Here is a 20,669-nt window from a genome sequence, read left to right as displayed (position 1 = left end):
GCTGGAGAAGCCATATAGAGACCCCTGCCAGCACTGAGATGCTTACAACACCACTGGATCCATAAGACTTCCCACCCACTGACCTGTTATCTTTCTGCATTCGCCATCATTACATGTGTTTCATTAATCTGTAGAGGACTTTACAGATTGGTATTGGACATATGGACTGATGTTGGACTTATGGACTTGATCTGGACTGAGCTGGGATGTTTTCTTAATGTACAATTACTCTATATAAAGCTCTTTCTTATACACATGAGTATCTATAAATTTGTTTCTCTAGTCAACCCAGACTAACACACCTTCCATATCCTGAAGTCAAACAGAGCGAGGTCAGGTAAGTAAGGGGTATGGAGCAAAAGAGGCATGCTCTTTGCCAAAAACTGGTTCACTGAGATGGCTGCATAAGCAGGTGCATTGTCATGGTGGCAAAACCAGTCCCCTCTCTGCCATAAATCATTTCTTTTTTGTTGTACACCATTACACAATCTTTTCAGAACCTTTAAATAGAAAGCTTGATTAACAGTCTAACCTGGTGGAACAAACTCCATATGCACTACAAGTCAACATTTTTGGCCATTCAGGAAGTTGACAGACGTCCAGAACAAGATTTGATATCAATCAACATTTCACCTGTTTTGAAATGAGAAAACCACTTGTACACTTGAATTTTTCCCATAGCGCTATTCTTGTAAGCTGTATCCAACATAAGAAAGGTTTCTGAGGTATTTTTCCTGAGCAGGAAACAAAATTCCACAGCCACACACTAGACACTTGAATTGGCCAAAACACAAAGTTCGAGTGAAATGGCTTTTACACAAAAATTCACTGCGACCAGAGAGAACCTCCCCAAGTGATGCCACTGGGTGCACTAACTCAGAGTGCGTTACCCAATGCTTACCTAGTGGGAAAAATGCATACTATGAAAGTTCTGCCCAGTGGAGCTTTTTCAAGTTTTTGTTTGTTGTTGTTTTGGGTGGGGTGGGGGGAGGGTACCTGTACCCCCTCATACTGCTACAACCTTTGTTGGTTGATATTCAGCAAAGTTTTATTTTCATATGACGAATGTCATTATATAATTTTTCCATTCTATTGCATCACCTGGCTTTGGAATGGGTGTACATATGCATCTCTTCCAGTCAGTGGCTCAAGTAGCTGTCTTATAACGTTACTGAAATAGACAAGTGAGTGTTTACAGTGCTTCATCGACTTGTTGAAATCTCTCAACTGGTATTCCATCAATTCCTTGAGCCTTGTTTGTGGCTAATGCTTTCAGTGCACCTTGAACTACTTCCTTCAGCACCACTGCTTTTCCTGAAATGGTGGAATGTCAACTAGTTGTTTTTGGTATAATGACTATGTATTCTTTCCATTTCTTTGGAATGCACACAAATATAGTTCTTTTCTGATCAGTTAGCCAGGTAGCTGTTTTCCAAATAGATTATCATAGACTAATGAGTGCTTCCAGTGCTTTTGATTTTTGACAATGCTTTCAGTGCACCTTCACTGCTCCCTTCAATACCATTGGTTTTTGATCATATGCTCTCTCCTGAAACCGTTGAATGGTTAAATGTCAACTTGTTCTCTTTAGGACAGTGACTCTGTTTTCCTTCCCTTGTCTTTTGATGCTTCCTGTATTGTTCAATATTTTGCCCATACAGACATTCAATATTGCAACAGACAGCTAGATTTTTAATTAAATTATTTCAGCTTGAGATACCCTATGCATGCTCTTCCTTTTTGGTTTTCTAACTTCTAGATCTTTGTACATTTTATTATAACATTTTGTTTTCTTGAGCTGCCTTTTGAAATTTCCTGTCCAGCTCTTTTACCCCATCATTTCTTCCATTTACATTAGCTATTCTATGATCCAAGAGCATGTTTTAGAGTGTTTTCTGGCATCCACTTTGATCTTTTCTTTCTGTACTGTCATTTCAATGATCTGCTTTCTTCATGTATGATGTTCTCATAACCTGTTAGCTCCTCGGATACACCTCTGTGATTGTGAGTATTGTCTGTGAGTTCTGTGTGGCCATTACAATAAATTATCAAACCCAGCAGAGGAGAGTGCCATGGGAGGGATGGTTAGTGTCAGAATTACACAAAGAAGGATGATTGTGGAAGTATATCTGACTTTAGCCTTGTGGCATTTGGCCTTGAGCTGAGTCTCCTATCATCCCTATTGAAGCTAGAGGTCAAACAAAGCCCCCACACCAGTTCTTTGCCATCATGTGTAATTTATAGTTTTGATAATAACCCACAATGAAACATTACATATTTTACAGATAAATAAACTGTCATGAAGAGTCATGAATTAACTTCCTCAAAAATCATATATCTTTTTAAAAATCATTTTATTGGGGCTCATACAACTCATCACAATCCATACATACATCAATTGAGTAAAGCACCCATATATATTCGTTTTCTTCATCCTCAAAATTCGCCTTCCGCTTGGGATCCTGGAATCAGCTCATTTTCCTTTTTTCCCTCCCCGCTCCCCTCTCCGTCATAAACCCTTAATAATTTATAAATTATTATTTTATCTTATCTTACACTACCCAGCATCTCCCTTCACCCACTTTCCTGTTGCCCATCCCTCAGAGAGGAGGTTATATGTAGATCCCCGAGATCGGTTCCCCCTTTTTACCCCTACCCCCTTTTCTCCTGGTATCGCCACTCTCCGCATTGGTCCTTGGGGGTTCATCTGCCCTAGATTCCCTGTATTTCCAGATCCCAACTGTACCATTGTGCATCCTCTGGTCTAACCAGGTTTGCAAGGTAGAATTGGGGGGTGGGCGGGGTAGAGGGAGCGTTTAAGAACTAGAGGAAGGTTGTGAGTTTTATTATTGCTACACTGAACCCTGAGTGACTCATCTCCTCCCCACTACCCCTCTGCAAGGGATGTCCAGTTGTCTACAGATGGGTATTGGGTCCCCATCATGCACTCCCCTCATTCATGAGGATATGATTTTCCCCCACCTTTGTTGCTTGAAACCTGGTCTCCTCGGCCCTTCATGATCACACATGTTGGTGTGCTGCTCCCATGTGGGCTTTGTTGCTTCTGAAAAATCATGTGTCTTATAGTTTGAGCTCCAACTTTGCCATTAATTTCATTACAAACCTTGAGGCAAATGTATGTATATAAATATAAAATATTCTGTTTCCCTGGCCATTAAAAAAAAAAAAAGGAGGTTAGACTAACTGGTCTGTAAGCTCCCTTCCAACTTTCAAACTTCTTAGACTTTATTTTGGATAAATCATCTAGTCAGTAATTGGAATAAGGCACAAGAGATTAACTCATATAATTACTTCCATTAGATCCAGTGTGTTAGCCTGAACTTCCCAATTTCCTTTTTGTTGCCTTTGTTAGTATTTTAATATATATTTAATTCTAATTTTCATTCTTTACAAAGAATTTTGTTCGAGCCCACCCAATGATGCCCTCAAAATTGCATTTTAATCTTGCTGCATATTATAAATTATATTTTTTGCTTAATATTCCATTTTCTTCCTTCTTCTGTGTTATTACATAGTCTTTATATCTTCATTTTAATAATTTCATAGTAGTTGGTTGCATGAATATACCATTGTTTTCTTGATCATTCCCATAGTGTAATGTTTCAAATTTTCTTGTAAAAATACTTACAATATACTTTTTCGGTGCTGAGAACTATATCTTGTTGCATTCTATAAAGTCATTTCTGACTCAGCGTGACCCTGTAGTACAGAGTTGAATTGCTCTATTAGGTTTCTTAGTCTGAAAACATTGCAAGAGTAGATTGCTAGTTTATTTTTTCCCTTAGAACAGCTGGTAGATTTGAGCCCCTGACTTTAGATTATTAGGTATGCACTTAAGCATGGTGTCATTAGGCATCCTTATCCTTAAGTTAGAGTCACAGAAATACAAATCTAAGTCTAAAGAGTAGTATGTTTTTAAAGATCTTTGCTGCATAGACTCAAATCTGTACATTTAAAAAGATATAATTTTGCATGCTCAGTCAAGAACCTTCTGCTTTATAAACAATATCAGCATGGCATTTTTTTTCAGCTTCTAGCATATTTCTTGGCAAAACAGACAGAGCCATTGAGCTAAGGGGTCAACGTTGTTACATACCAATTACAACTTTCCTAATTACAATAGAAATAGAAATTGTTGTAAACTATACAGACATCAACAATTTCGCCCATTTCTACCAGTCCACAGGTAAGCTGTCGCTTGTAAACAGACTTTGCCCGGAGTTGTGACTATAGCACTGCCGGTATTCCATAGGGAGAAATGCACATGGTACAGTTAAGCTTTATGCTGAAAATCAAGTCCTTGTGGCACTTAGGCTGATCACTAAAGCTGAGTATTAAAGGTATAATCAGGAAGCAGCCAAGTACAGGAACCGAGTAAGGAGCAATGATTAGAGCCCTGAGTGTTATCAGAAATGAATCCATCAAGGCCCACTGGAAAATTTGAGGGAACAAATGAAGCATATGGAAGATGTTCATATGACGTTTCCTAGATATTGCTCTGCTGGTAGCAGTACTTCTGTCTAGCACTAAAAAAGTATGCTCTGTTGAAATTATATAGTTAATTGTGCCAAGACTTCTATACTGAAATAATTAGAAAATCATCAGTTCTTCTCCTATTCCCTAAGGCATGAAGTTATGTTAATGCAGTATTTAGCCAAAATACTGTTACATTAATGAGGTCATCATGCAACTTAAAGTTTAGAACAGTTTGATAAAAAACAGCACTTGTTAAAATTAGAGTAGATAGGGAAATAAGAGTAAGAAGCTTTCATGCTCATCAAAAATTAGACATAAAATGACAATATTGACATTGTGAAAACTGATAAAAAGATAAGGGATCATAGCAATTTAAGGAAAGATCAGAATAGTAGGAAGATTCAAACTCTTTTTACTACTGCGTTGAGCTCTGCTCTCAACCTCTGTTTGGCAACTGGCTTTAAGTGTTGCCACCTTGGGATCTTAGTCCTTGGTTGTGATATGAGCAGAGCACTCCATATTAACCAAGTATGGTGTTTGCCTTTTCAAATCCCTCAAATTACCATCTGTCCAGCTAAAGGAAAGTGCTTTTCTATTTTGTCCAACTTGCGGTCCTTCAGAGTGGTGTGATGGTAAGTAAGGGTAACCTGGGGCATTGTAGGCACTGTGGCGCCTGTGACTGCTGAGGTAGAAGAGAAAGATAGAAATGCCAGAATCAAAACTTCACGGAGAAAGGTTCCTTGGGAAATTGGGGCATTTAAAGGCACCCACATGCACATAATTTGGAGAGCCTCATACATCTGCCCATGGCAAGATGCATACCCAGAAAGACCTAGAGTAATTCTAAACTTTATCCTTAGGCGGCTCTCTTAGGTCAGTATAAGCTTAATTAAAGATTGCCCCTACAAAGTTATACTGCAAAGAATTTCACGAGTTTCCCCTACCTTATGGTTTTTGTTTCTGAAGAAAAAGAAACTTTGGAGAAGTTCGTAAGCTAAGGATTACCACACCCTTCAACAACAACAACATTTTAAGGGGGGTGGGAAGATAAGGGAAGAAGGGAGAAACCTAGAAAATGCTGAGGACAGGGAAGAGTACAAGTTTTAAAACTATCACATTATTACCATTCAAATGTCCCGTTAAAAACTGTTTAATTAATAAATCATTATATTGGGGGCTCTTACAGCTCTTATAACAATTCAGACATCCATTGTATCAAATGCATTTGTACATTTGTTTCCACCATCATGTTCAAAACATTTTCTTTCTGCTTGAGCCCTTGGTATCAGCTCCTCTTTTTTCTCCTCCCTGCCCCACCCTCCCACCCTCATGGGCCCTTGATAAATTATAAATTATTTTCATATCTTAAACTGTACACTGTTACCCTTTGCCCGTGTTTCTGTTGTTCGTCCCCCTGAGTGTGTGTGTGTTGTATATCAATTATTGTGATCGGTTCCCCCTTCCCCCTACCCTCATGATATTGTTACTCTCATTATTGGTCCTGAGGGTTTTCTTTTTTTAATCATTTTATTCGAAGCTCACACAACTCTTATCACAATTCATACATCCATCCATTGTGTCAAGCACATTTGTACATTTGTTGCCCTCATCATTCTCAAAACATTTGCTTTCTACTTGAGCCCTTGGTATCAGCTCCTCATTTTTCCCCTCCCTCCCCATTTCCCCCCTCCCTCATTAACCCTTGATAATTTATCAATTATTATTATTTTGTCACATCTTATACACTGTCCAATGTCTCCTTTCACCCACTTTTCTGTTGTCCATCCCCCAGGGAGGAGATTATATGTAGATCCTTGTAATCGGTTCCCCCTTTCTACCCCACCTTCCCTCCACCCTCCCAGAATCTACACTCTAAGCACTAGTCCTGAAGGGATCTTCTGTCCTGGATTCCCTGTGTTTCCAGTTCCTATCTGTACCAGTGTACCTCCTCTGGTCTAGCCAAATTTGTAAGGTAGAATTGGGATCATGGGGACGGGGGTGGGGGGGGGTTGGAAGAATTTAGGAACTAGAGGAAAGTTGTATGTTTCATCGTTGCTACACTACACACTGACTGGCTCATCTCCTCCCCACGGCTCTTCCTGACACGATTGCTGACGACAAAGCAGGTGCATAAACAAATGTGGTGAAGAAAACTGATGGTGCCCAGCTATCAAAAGACATAGAGTCTGGGGTCCTATAGGCTTGAAGATAAACAAGCAGCCCTCTAACTGAGAAACAACAAAGCCCACATGGAAGAAGCACACCAGCCTGTGAAAGTACGGGGCATCAAAGGGATCAGGTATCAAGCATCTAAGACTGAAAAAAAATCATAGCATTGTGAACAATGGGGAGTACAGAGTGGGGACCCAGGGCCCATCTGTGGGCAATTTGACAAACTATGTTGTTAATTGGAGTGTAATTCTGTCAACCTTAGTACATCAAAATGTGAGTATATTTCCTTAAAAAAAACTTTTTATTGTGAATTAAGTGAAGGTTTACAGAACAGATTGTCAGTGTTAAAATTCAGCAACTCATTGTGTTGCTCTGTTTCTATCACCACCACCCCACCCATCTCCCTCTTGTTGGATATTGTTTTCTCCTTTGCCCAAATAACCCCTGCCTATCCTCTTTCCTGAGGAGAAAGCAGAGGCTTTCTTTTCCTATAAAGATTTACAGTCTTGGAAAACCACAGGTTGTTCTACCCATTCCCGAAGGGTCACATCGATGGCAGTTGTTTGCTTTTATTTATCAATACTGGGTAGAGTATATATCTATCATTCATCATCTCTGAATTGATCACAAATTATTTCTGTCATTTACATTTGGAAAAATAAGAAAAGATTGCACTTAAATGATAGATTCAAGGTCACATAAGGAACAGAACTGAAATTAGATTCCTGGTCTCCTGACTTCACCCTAGTTTTTTTTTTTTTAACTAGGATAATTAAGTTAGAATATAATAGAGCAAAGCTTTCTGTTAGGAAGAACTTCTAAATCCTACAGTCCCCTGAGATAGCTTAAGAAAACCATTTATTAAGAAGCTTTTAAATTAGCATGAAATCTACTCTCTGCTAACTGTTCACACAAGCCCCACATGACCTGATTTTTCAGGAATGTTAAATATTACTGGACCGTTTCTTCAATCTAGATCTTTGAAGCCAGAGAAGGGCAACCTCTTAGGCAATTGGCATCATAAACTGTTCTCCTTGGTGTGAGTTTATGTACATTGAGGGATAGCAGGAGAAGGGCTGGTGAAGAGAAGCTTACAGAGAACGGGTCCATTGTTCTGCCTTTTACTCTTTGTTCAGAGATTTTAAACTCAGGCTATTTTTTTATTTTAAAAAAGAAAAAAACAACTTTCTGCTAGGAAATTTTTATTTTCTTTTATAGACCTCCAAATATTTTCACTTATGTGGGTTGTATCTCTTCTTATCTCCATATTAGGAATTAGAAAGTTTTAAAGTATTAGTGTATACCTACCAACCCACTGCTATCTAGTCAATTTTTAACCATAACAACCCTACAAATAGTTTTCAAAACTGTAAATCTTTACAGAAGCAGGCAGTCTCATCTTTCCTCTCAGAGAAGCTGGTAGATTTGAGCCACCGACAGTAACAGACATTTGGATCATTTAAAGTTTTCAATTACTATAAATAACACTGCCAAAAGCATTCGTGTGTGTGTGTGTGTGTGTGTGTGTGTGTGTGTGTGTGTGTGTGTGTCCTGGTATACGTGTGCAGGAATTTTTCTGGAGATTAGTTAACATGGAGAATTATTGGTATGTAAATTTTCAGATTTACTAGATAATACCTATGATTATATCCCCCATGGGGTCTTTCTGGACTCAATTAAATATTCAGACTTAAAAGACTTTTATGGGCCACACTTGGCATCAAAGTGATAGAATTTTGCAAGATCAACAACTCATTCACTGCAAATACAATTTTTCTTTTTTCACTTTTTAAAAAATCATTTTATTGGGGGCTCATACAACTCTTATCATAATCCATACATACATCAATTTGTAAAGCACTTTTGTACATTAGTTGCCCTCGTCATTCTCAAAACAGCAAATACCATTTTTCAACAAAATAAATGGCAACTGTATACATGGGCCCTACCACATGGAATGAAATAAGCTACATCTGTGGAAAGAGAATGGAAAAATATCATCAGCCAGAACAAGGCCAGGGACCAAATGTGGATCAGATCATCAATTGCTCATATACAAGTTAAGGTTGAAGTTGAAGGAAAGTGAAACAAGTCCATGAGAGCCAAAATATGACTTTGAGTATCCCACCTGAATTTAGAGACTATTTCAAGATTTGATTTGATGCATTGAGCATTAATGACTTCAGACCAGATGAGTTGTGGATGACATCATACATAGAGAGTGAATAGTCTTTTAAAAGCCAGGGTTGTTTTTTTCTTCTTTTTTTTTAAGATAAAATGTCAAAAGAGACTCTGAAACATCCTCTTGACTGCAGAATAGCTAAATCAAATGGAAGAATGACAGGAAGCTCAAGCTACACTGAAGGCGTTGGTTTATCAAAAGGCTCTAGGCACTGATGGAGCAGTAGTTGAATCATTTCCACAAATAGATACAACGCTGGAGGTGCTTTCTTGTCTTTGCCAAGAAATCTGGAAGATAACTAATAAGCCAGCTGATTTTGAGATCCATAATTGTCTCTAATCTAAAGAAATGTGAGTAACCGAATGTGGAAATTGGCATACAATACCATTAATATCACATTCAAGTAAAATATTCCTGAAAATCATTCAAAAATTGTCGTAGCAGTACAGCAACAGAAATTTCAATTAAATTCAGAAGAGGACCTGGGCCAAGGGATAGCATTCCTGGTGTCAGATGGATCTTTACTGAAAGCAGAGAATACCAGAAAGATATCGCCTGTGTTCTATTGACTATGCAAAGGCATGCAACTATGTAGATCATTACAAGTTAAGGACAACATTATGAGGAATAGGAATTTCAGAACATGTAACATATTCATGTAAAACCTGTACAGAGACCAAAAGTCAGTTGTTAGACCATAATGAGGAGATTCTGTGTTGTTTAAAATTGGGAATGCTGTGTGTCAGAGTTGTATTCTTTCATCAAAATTATTTATTCTCTATGCTGACAAATAATCTTCGAGATTAGACTATATGAAGGAGCATAAGGCATCAGGATTGAAGGAAGCCTCATTAACCACCTGGTAAATGGCTTCACCTTACTGAACGCAAAGATGGCAGAACTACTCACTGAAGAAGATAAAAGACTACAGCCTTTAGAATTAATTTTATGTAACATAAAGGAAACAAAAATTCTCACAACTAGACCAGTAAGCAACATCACAATAAATGGAGAAAATATTGAAGTTGTGAAGGATATTCTTTCACTTGGATCCACAACAAATACCCATGGAAGCAACAATCAAGATCAAATGATGCATTGCATTGGGCAAGCCTGCTGCAAAGGCTTCTTTAAAGTTACAAAGAAAAGATGTCGCATTCAGGACTAAGGTGTACCTGACCCAAGCTATGGTATTTTCGGTCTCCTCATATGCATTCAAAAGCTGGACAGTGAATTAAAGGATACCAAAAATGATTGATATATATGAATTATGGTATTGCCAAAGAATATTACTATGATATAATTAATGTTATATGCTAATATTTATTCTATATATTCTATATTAGCTTGTTAATATAGTAATGTCATGTCATTAATATAAATATTTTATTGTATTACTTAAAATGTTAGTGTCATTTATTTATTAATATACTGTATTATATAAATTATATTAATGTTATAGTATTAACATATGTTCATTAGACATGAGCCTAGGTGATAGATATTTCATTTCGCATACTTTGGACATACTATCAGAAGGAACCAGTCCCTGGATAAGGACACCATGCTTGGTACAGCAGAGGATCTGTGAAACAAAGGAAGACCCTCAATGAGATGAATTGACAAAGTGGCGGCGACAATGGGCGCAAACAGCAAAGATTGTGAGGATGATGCAAGATCAGGCAATATTTTTTATTGTATTTAGGGCCACTATGATTCAGAACTTGGTTCTGATGACCAAATCGATGATTTTTCCAATTGTTCTACTAATATCCTTTATAAGTAAAAAAATTGATATGCTAATACAGGACCATATATTATGTTAGTTGGCATGTCACTTGAGTCTTGTGAATCTGGAATGGGTTTTCTAGCTTTTAAATTTTTTCGTGGTTTTGATATTTGTGAAGCGTACTAGGTGAATTGTTTTATTAAATTTACCTCAGTTTGGGTTTTTCTGGTTCAGGGTTTTGGTACTACATAAATTATGTAATATATTCATTATGTCACATCAAGAGACACTGATGTCAGTTTGTTCCATATCTGGCAATTTCTTTGATATAGTTAACATGGATCACTTGATTAACCTGCCGCTTCTCTCATTTGATCAAAAATTTCCTACAAAAAATATATGTATAACAGATTTATGAAAAAGAATTGTTATCTTGAACATGGAGTCCCACCAGACCACATCAACATTTCTAGAACCCTGGAAGGTAATGTGGGATTCAAGATTTACAGCTGGTCCCCAAATTGTCAAAAATGGAAATTAAATTTTCTTAAAATCATTTTATTGGGGGCTCATACAACTCTTAACACAATCCATACATATATCCATTGTGTCAAATACATTTGTACATTTGTTGCCATCATCATTCTCAAAACATTTGCTGTCTACTTAAATAGATTTTTCTTAAAAGAAGAACATGTTTTAAGAAAGTCTTACCAGGTCTGTAAAGTTAAAAAAAAAAAAATCTAGGATCCAACTGAATTCTGATTAGTGGAAGATAAGACACCGAATTAAAAAGGATTCTGGTTATGAAAACAATAATAATTTACTAAGGGGTCATGAGGATGGGAGGGGAAAAAGAGGTACCAAGGGCTCAAATAGAAAATGTTTAGAAAATGATGATGACAGCATATGTACAAATATGCTTCATATAATTGTTATGAGCTGTAAGAGCCCCCCTATTAAATGATTTTTTAAAATTAAAATAAAAAAGGATTCTAGTTGGCCCCTCATCTTGTCTGGGTAAGACGCTAGTCCTGTCATACCATGGCAGAGAATGACATCTCCTCCCCCCACCTCCCCCAACACACCAACATTCTCTATTTCTCCTGTCTCGGCTTGCCAGGTATATGTTACTAGAATTAGGTTCTTGTCTTTAACCGAGAGAAAGGTTTGCTCTGGTAGACATAGAGGCAAGACTGGAGAATTCTATTAGAAGCAGCATCTCATTAGTACAGCCAGCATAATAATTCCCCTTCTTAAAACACTTTCTGGGTTTCTGGGACACAACATTCTGATGAATCTGAATCTTGCCTGCCCTTAAACCCATCCAGAGACTACTTAATTTCTGGTTTTGTACTTTTCATTTCTAGGATGGTCACTCAGTTTTTATAGATCTCAATTATCTATATTTTTCACATTTTATTTATATTTTTCTATTTTATTTAACATGCGAATTAATTACTTTTTAAAAATCTGTTCCATTTACTGCATCATATATAGATCTCCTTCTGTTGCCTATATTTTCTCAATTACCAATTACATTGTTTTGTTCCTTTTTGTACTTAATAATTCTTCATTATGTCCTGGGCATTATAAAAAATGTATTTTCAAGATTCCTACTTATGTCTTCCATCAAATAATTCTTTCTTCTGTAAGGTTAAGAAGATGAGGGCATAATCACTTCAAGATACTCATGGATTAAGTTAGACCAGGGCTGGATTAGGCCTTTTGTCATCACTTTTTAAAAAACATGTGCCCACGTATGCTTTGATTATAAAACTAGCGGTTCTCCGTCTCCCATCCCCGAAAAACTAAGAAATTGCCCTGTCCTTAAAAGTTCGGGCGGGGGTGGGGGAGCTTAGTTCTTTCATCTCACACACTACAGTTTCAAAATACGGCATGTATCTTAATGATGAGAACAGCTATGTGTTTCCGGTAATCTCTTTCTAACAGGATCTTGTTGCCTCAAACTGCAAGAGTATGGAAGATTTCATTCCGTCTGTAAGACGCTCTTAGCCTAGCTTAGCAGCCTCCACAACTCAGCAGATATCCTATGGGGAAATTGGCTGTACTTGATGAGGCGCCTCATGTTTCCACCTATCAATGAAGCCTCTCTTCAGATTTCTCTATTCCCCACTAGAGCCCCTTTGCATGGGCCAAGCAAAACGGTTCATGCCCCATATTAGCAAATGCCCTCAGGGGGGGAATACAATGCCAGCTACCTCAGAAGGCCTCTTCCATGTCTGGATTTTCAGTTTAACCCTCATGATTTCTACAACTCTACAACAGCTTTTAAAATAATTCACTTGGCTTCTCTGTTGCATCAGCAATTTTCCACTGCCACAGTCTGTTACATCTAGCATGGAAACATGAATGCTCCTCATTCTCTTCTCCCTAACCCCTGAGAAAAGGAGCCCTGATGGCATAATGTGTTACCAGTTGGGCTGCTAACCACAAGGTCTGCAGTTTGAAACCACCTGGTGCTTTCTTGCAGGAGCAAGATGAGGCTTTCTATTCTTGTAAAGAGTTAGTCCCAGAAACCCACGAGGGCAGTTCACCCTGTCCCCTAGGACGGCTGTGAGCTGGGACCAATAGCAGTGAGGATTTGGGAGATTACGCAGTGATATAATTGATTAACTCGCACTCACTGCCATCACGCCAATTCTTACTCACAGCCACCCTGTGGGACAGAGTAGAACTGCCATGTGAGTTTCTGAGATGGTAACTCTTCATGAGAGGAGAAAGCCTTGTCTTTCTCCCCAGGTCTGCAGCTGGAACTGCTGGCCCTGAGGTTACCAGAGGAACCACTATGCCACCAGCCTCATTTAATCCATTAACCAGCCTCCCTAATTCTGCTCTTGCTCCCCTCACAGAGCAGCCAGCCTGTTCCTTCTAAAGACATACTTTCACTTCTCCGAGCCCTTCAGCGACTTACTTTAAGACTTCAAATAAGTTCGCATTTATTCTTACAGCCGTTGGGGTCTTACTGCTAACACCCACTCTAGCCTAACCTCTTTCTACTTTCCACTCTGCTCTCATAATTTCAATTGTACTGATTGTCTCAGAATGTTGCACTAAGTAATTTCCTCTATTTGGCAGGATTTCTCTTGGAAAGCCTTGTAAGGACTTTCCTTGTAAGAACTTTACCTTGTAAGGACTGTGTGCACATGTCACCTCCTTAACTCTCTATCTAACTTTCCTATCATTCTCTCTGTATACCTTTTTTTTATCATAGCACTTAGCAGTACCTAATAGAATACTGTATGTTTTTTTTCTGCCTCCTCCAATAGGAGATAAGGTCCATGAAGGTGAAAACTGTGTTTTATTCACCCTTCTGTCTCCAGAGCTTAGAACCATGCTCAATAGCTATTTGGGGAGTGAATTAGCTATTTCTTGCCTCAAAATAAAATATGCCATTTAAGGAGGAAACAAATTACTGGGGTAAAATTAAACTGTTCTAACAGAGTTGTGTACATAAGACAACTTTTGACATGGGAGTAACCGACTTAGTTGGGTGGTGGTGAGAGGTCTCAATCCGGAGATGAGGGTTGAAACTGAGTATTGAGATGCCTAAGAAGAATCAAGTGTTCTATACCCATGAAGGAATGATGCTCACAAAACAGGGGGGCTAGAATGTAAATCTTCTATAGGGAATGACATACTAAAGAACAGGGTCGGACAAAGTCACAAAAGTCCTTGAATATCAGCATAAAAATTTGAACTTTAGATTAAAGGTAATAGGAAGCAGAGAATTTTAAGGTAAGGAGAGAATCTATCAGGTTTACATTGCCATGTCTTTCACTACTCACTACAGTAATCACACCAAAATGCCAAGTAGATGGACATAGAAAATCCCTGGGTTTGTTGTTAGAGCCCAGTTTCAAGACAGTAGTTTTTGTCCCAAGTCACAGTGTGACCTACATATGGTATGACTTCCTCCTTTGTGTGAGCCTCCTGGTTTCATTCTAGCAAGAGAGGATAGTAGAATTCTAAGAGACATTCCAACTCTGAGCAGCCAGCTCTGAGCTATGATTTTGTTTATATGCCTTCAACTCAATTTAGATGACGTGGAGAGAAAAAAAATGCTCTCTCTCTCTCTCTCTCTCTCTCTCACACACACACACACATACACACACATCTGAAAGACATACACAATTAAGAACCTCCAATTCTAGCCAGTCTAATTTCAGTTCTCATTTAAGATTGATCTAACATTTGGGTCAAATGTCAGGAAACGAGCTTCGATGACCTGAGCCGAAGTGACAAGTCCCTTTTCCTCTGGCTGGGATGGGACTGCAGGTGGGGTGGGGGGTAATAGAATGAGTCTTTTTCTTGCAGTTGTGATTCCAAAGAATCCCTATCCTGCATCTGATGTGAACACTGAGAAGTCCAGCACCCACAGCAGCACCAAAACTCTCTTGGAGCATCAACCAGGGCAGAAGGGGCGTAAACCAGGAAAGAAGCGGGGCCGGACACCCAAGACCCTAATTTCCCATTCCATCTCTACCCCATCTAAGTCAGCTGAACCTTTGAAATTTCCAAAGAAGAGAGGTCCCAAACCTGGCAGTAAGGTAGGTAAAAATGTGGATTCCTACAGAAAGAAAAAAGAGATTGTAAAAGGATAACTCATCCACATCTATCCATCTTAGAAAGGGGTGTTTCTGACCCTATTCTCCACTTCGTGTAAGCTTTTAAAAGGAATCTCCAGGGTTGCCATCTCTGCTTACTTGCTAGTTGATAATATTCAAGATATTATAATGAGAGGAATAAACAAATTTTAACTTTGAAAGTTACATTTGCGAGGATTATCATCTGACTTCTTCCATAGATGGAAGGCCATGCTTCATGTTAACCTTCCCAAAATGGATACCCAGGTATGTGAAGAAGGATAGCAGATTGACTGAAAATGCACTTCTTTTTATGTGTCTTCTCTGTCTTTAAGGTGTGTGTGTGTGTGTGTGTGTGTGTGTGTGTGTGTGTGTGTGTGTGTGTGTTTTGAATGTCTTCTAGGTATGAGGCTCTGTATTGGGCACACACATAGCACATATGACCTTTATAAAACCCTGGAAGATAAGTAGTCTTAACTTTATGTAAACTGAAATTTAGAGATGTGAAATGGTATCTTTTAAGGTCACATAACTAATAAAGGGTTAAGACTACAGAGATTTATCCCTAGGTCTTCTAGTTCCATGGTCAATACTGCCCTATCATATACTACTTACCTCTAATATATCAAAAGATTGCTGAGTCAAGTTTCTCTGATCACTGTTACTGAAAGCATGTCCGCTTGGTTGTGGCAGCTCTTCAGGCAAGTTCTTCATATCTTAACTTGGGAACTCATTGAGAGAGAGAGAGAAGGTTCTCCAACTGGTTCTATAGAGCCTCCTTTGGCATCACCTCTTTCCACTTCCTGACTATTGGTACATCCCTCTGAATCTCCCTCCTGAACTACCTCAGTTCCAGACTGAAAATGATACCCACTTCTTCCTTGCCATTCTCTTCCACAATTGCAGAAATTCTTTCCCAGGTGGTTTGTTTGTGGCTTGTATGTTTAGTTACTGGTTGGCTAGCCGATTCAGCTGACCTTAATCTTTCTAGAGCAGTGGCTCTCAACCTTCCTAATGCCTTGGCCCTTTAATACAGTTCCTCATGTTGTGGTGATCCCCAACCATAAAATTATTTTCATTGCTACTTCATCACTGTAATTTCACAACTGTTGTGATTCGGGCAACCCCTGTGAAAGGGTCATTCCACCCCCTCCCCCCCAAAGCGGTCGTGACCCACAGGTTGAGAACCGCTATTCTAGAGTATGAGCTCCTCAAAGTCAAGAACGGAATCTTCCTTCTCTCTTCGTCTTACATTGCTTTGCATCTCAATTTCTTGGGAGATACTCACCAAATTTAAGATGGGTAGATGAATGGATGATAGATGAGTGGATGGACGACAAATGGACAGACAGAAAGGTGAATGGACGATACTGATGATGTTACTAATGTCAGTTGCCCCTTACTCATTGGCTTTGAATTATTGTTACCACATGCTGATATTTGTGTATAATGCTGCTTCTCTTGATCCATTACCACTAACTTCTAACTAAGGTTCTAGTTCATTTTTGTCTGCATTATTCCCCTCTCATCGTCCTCTTTTGAGGGAGAGGCTAAAAGACCTGAAGATGCCAAGGCCAGAGAAGCCATACTTATATTCTATGAGGACATCTTGAGGACAGTCAGGATGCTAACTTGTTTGTGAAGCTGCAAGACAGAACCAGAACCAACATACAAACATTCACTCACACAGGGTTTATTCTAACAAAAGGACCCCTTAAATCTATCCCATAATGGAAGTGGTAAACCCTTATCACTAGGAATATTTCCTCAGGGCCTGAATGAAAATATGCATGAGAAGTTTGCAGGGAGAGAGGAATTGAAGTATTGAATAAATAGTTGCATTAAATTACTTTTAAGATCCATCCAAATTATTATTCTCTGATTGCCTCTGCTTTGCTTCCTCAGACAGTCACAGACATTGTAACTGGAGTCCTTTTTCTGTCCAACCCTCTTTATCCAAAAAATGATCTTCTTGTGCTCGCTTCGGCAGCACATATACTAAAATTGGAACGATACAGAGAAGATTAGCATGGCCCCTGCGCACGGATGACACGCAAATTCGTGAAGCGTTCCATATAATTAAAAAAAATTATCTTCTTACCCTGTATTTTATGTCATGACAGTTGATTCCCTAACTAGCCCCTCTGTATACTTTCCTATTTCCTTCTACCAGGGTATTGTGTCGTCCTTTTTTGCCTGCAAACTTTATATTTCATTCTGAAGTTAAATAATCTTATGACTATAACTTAGGCTTTGAAGTCAGAAAACTTAAACACTTAGGTTTAAAGCTGATCTTCATATTTTACAGCTGTGTTACTTTGGGAGTATTTCTTGGGGTAAAGCTCTGAGCCCTAGTTTTCTCACCTGTAAAAATAAATGAGGTAAAATATCTAAAAACATGTAAATGTATCTATATCAATAACAATGCCTTCTGTTTTCTTCTGCATATTAGCAGGCTTCTTTCTTCAGGGTGCCCATGAAATCCAATAGGTGATAGTGAACTGGTTTTACCCATCTTCCTTGACTCATTCCTTATTCAGATTCATTTTTAGTAATTTTAAAGCATGTACCATGTGTGCTTGCAGTGTTTCGTGAGGGCTGCATGATTGCTTTCATAGGCACTGCCATCCTTCTATATGCCTGCTTTCCTCAGTGCTATCATTACATAAAACTCTTATAAGGCAGATCCGTTTGTATGGCTCCCAGCATTGAGCCCTTGTGAGTCTGGATCCTGGGGATCGTTAGGTTTGTTAGCATTCGGAAAGGCAATTCAAAATCTGTTTCTTGACTAATCAAACCCACAATGAGATAACCATTTTACTTCCACTAAAATGACTAAGATTTTAAAAAGAAAAAAATAAGATAATAGCAAATGTTGGTGAGGATGTTAGAAAATTGGAACCCTGTCCATTGCTGGTGGGAACGCAAAATGGTTCAGATGTTGTGGGAAACAGTGTGGCTTTGGCTCAAAAAGCTAAAAATAGAACTACGATATGACCCAGCAGTTCCACTCATAGGTATGTGCCCCAAACATTAAAGCAAAGCCTCAAAACAGTGTACACTGCAGCACTATGGAAACAGTCTAAATATTATCAGATGAATAGTTTATCAAATAGTGGTACATAAATAAAATAAAATATAACTCAGTCTATGGGAGAAATGAAGTCTTGTTATATACTACAGTGTGGATGGATAAAAACATTATGGTAAGCAAAATAATCCAATCACAAAAGGACAAATATTATAAGACCTCACTTATATAATAAGAGAAGAAAAGGCAAATGTACGGAGACCATGGTGGGAACCTTTGGGGGGAGGGAGAGCAGCAGGTTAACAGTGGCAGAAATGTCATATTGAGTAATAAGAGTAGGGTTGCACAGTTGACTATTTTAACTTTAAAAAATTGAATTAACAAAACTTGTTTGATAATTTGGACAATAAGGCTGCTTATGTACACCAACACCTCATAGGATTTTGTTTTTTGATATGAATGTTTATGGTCAGAGTTTCATGGGACAGCCCAGTTTTTTAATAACATGTTTAGTGTTTCTGTTCATTGCATAGTACCTAGAGTATTAAAAGCTTGCAAACAGCCATCCAAGGCACAACAATCGGTCTCTATTGATCCGGCACAACAGAGGAAGAAAGCAAATCGGGAGCAGCAGGAGGACATGGTGGATGAGGCTATTGCCTCCCCAGATAATGGCCTCCTTTGCCAGGAGACCAGACGGACTGTATCGTTCCTGCCCACTGTTCCTGAACAATTTAACCAAAGATTCTTTGGGGGAAAGCTCTAAACCCTGATTACAAGGGAGAAAATGCAGAAGAGAATTTAAGATTCTCATGGACTCCAGATTTTCTTGAGCCATGGAAGGTAGATGAACCACTAAAACAATTGCCGTGAGATCATCTTTACACTTCAAACCAAAATGTATCCCCTGCAGTAATCTTAAAACTGAGCAGTAGTGTAGCTCAACTAGTAAATAAGGTCTGTCATGCCCATTGTGCTCTTTTAACAACTGTCTGCATGGGATCACACTGACAACAACTCACACCATGTGCGAGAAACCTGAAGAGCAGTGAGCGTTTCATTAGTGAGGGAGGAACAATCAAAAGAGAGAGTGAGAGTGGTTACTCCATAAGAATATCATCAGTGTCATTAAACATACAGAAACTGTGGATGTGCTGTGCGTTTTGCTATGTATCATCTCAACAACAAAATTAATAAAGTTTAGAAAAAACAAAACTGTTTCTTGGAAATAACCTCTGATATCATCACCCTGCGGAAATACTCCAGAGAACATTAGTGTATAAACATATAAAGATCATACATTGTGATGTGCAACAGTACAAAGTGTAGAGCTTAAAAGACAATTATTATTTGGGAATGTCTGTAAAAGCTCCCTGAAGTTTGTAAGACTCAAAAGAGAAAAAAACATGCCAGATAGATGGGACAGTTAATGTTGTCAAGCTGTAGACCAAGGAAAAGCACATGATTTTTAGAGAAGCAATGTAGTTGGATATTATTACTAGAGTGTAAAGTCTGAATTAAAGAAAGGCAGGTAAAGAGCTGACAAGGTAAGCAGGGAGAAGTAGTTTACAGAGTTGGAGAACAAGCTGTTACTACTTTTAGAGAGTGACATAAAGTCAAAACGTCAAGGTAGATTTTAGCCACAACAGTACTTTCCCCCTGATTTTGCTTTTGCCCATCCAACCTGTAAAGAATCTGGAACTTTATGTGATAATATTGGATCTAGTTTAAAAAGACATTAAGCTTTGGCTCTACAGAGTCCTCTTGTAGATACACTCAGAAAAAAAGGTTTTGAGGAGCACTGGACCCAGTGCTATGTGGAAACCAAAGATCACACAGTCCCTCCACAATATTTTTGTTGCCTAGGTGAGTGAAATGCTCTGACTACAGGAATGAGAAGACAAGTTACATAGTATGGGTAGCAAACTTCTCCCCCTCCATTTTGACAGAGAAAACCTCGGACTTTGCTGAACCCACCACCCACCTCACCAACAACCAGCACCCCTGAACCGGACACCAGCACTGTGCCCCAAGATGCTGCCACTATCCCCAGCTCAGCCATGCAGGCCCCCACAGGTAAGAGCAGACCACGGGACCAGCAGCAGCAAGTCTCAGACTCTAGAGTCTGACTTTCGCCTTGCCTCACACCCATAATCACAGCCCCCTGTCCATTTTTAGAGTCTTTGGCTCATGATTTGTCTCCAAGAAACTTGTCCAAGCAAAGAAACATTCATGGATGGTCTGTGAACTCTCAGTTGGAGAGCTGGGTGGGAAGCGGAGCTAACTTCAGATCTCTAGCCTAGTTTGTAGAACCCATCCTTCTTCGTTAGGGGTGCCCCTTCCAGAGATTATGTGCTTATCTCACTGAATTTTGTCATCACTCAAATACGTCTGAAATGCCTGAGATTTCTTTAACACCATTGATGGTGGAAAATCTTGATGCTATGAAGT

At 38.8% G+C, this 20,669-nt stretch overlaps 1 protein-coding gene and 1 non-coding gene across 2 annotated transcripts in view; both read left to right on the top strand.

The window, feature by feature from the left end:
• SCMH1 (Scm polycomb group protein homolog 1) overlaps positions 1-20,669 on the top strand; it is a 197,443-nt gene that overhangs the window by 140,967 nt on the left and 35,807 nt on the right. Inside the window, 2 exon segments of the mRNA XM_075554608.1 lie at positions 14,919-15,151; positions 20,168-20,294. Of these exon segments, the coding sequence (XP_075410723.1) occupies positions 14,919-15,151; positions 20,168-20,294 (360 nt within the window).
• On the top strand, positions 17,162-17,268 carry LOC142438175 (U6 spliceosomal RNA). Its single transcript, XR_012782603.1, has one exon. It is a non-coding gene; the product is annotated as a U6 spliceosomal RNA (small nuclear RNA).

The sequence above is a fragment of the Tenrec ecaudatus genome, chromosome 1, assembly GCF_050624435.1.
Source record: "Tenrec ecaudatus isolate mTenEca1 chromosome 1, mTenEca1.hap1, whole genome shotgun sequence".
NCBI lineage: Eukaryota > Metazoa > Chordata > Mammalia > Afrosoricida > Tenrecidae > Tenrec > Tenrec ecaudatus.
This window is presented reverse-complemented; position numbering and strand designations above follow the sequence as displayed.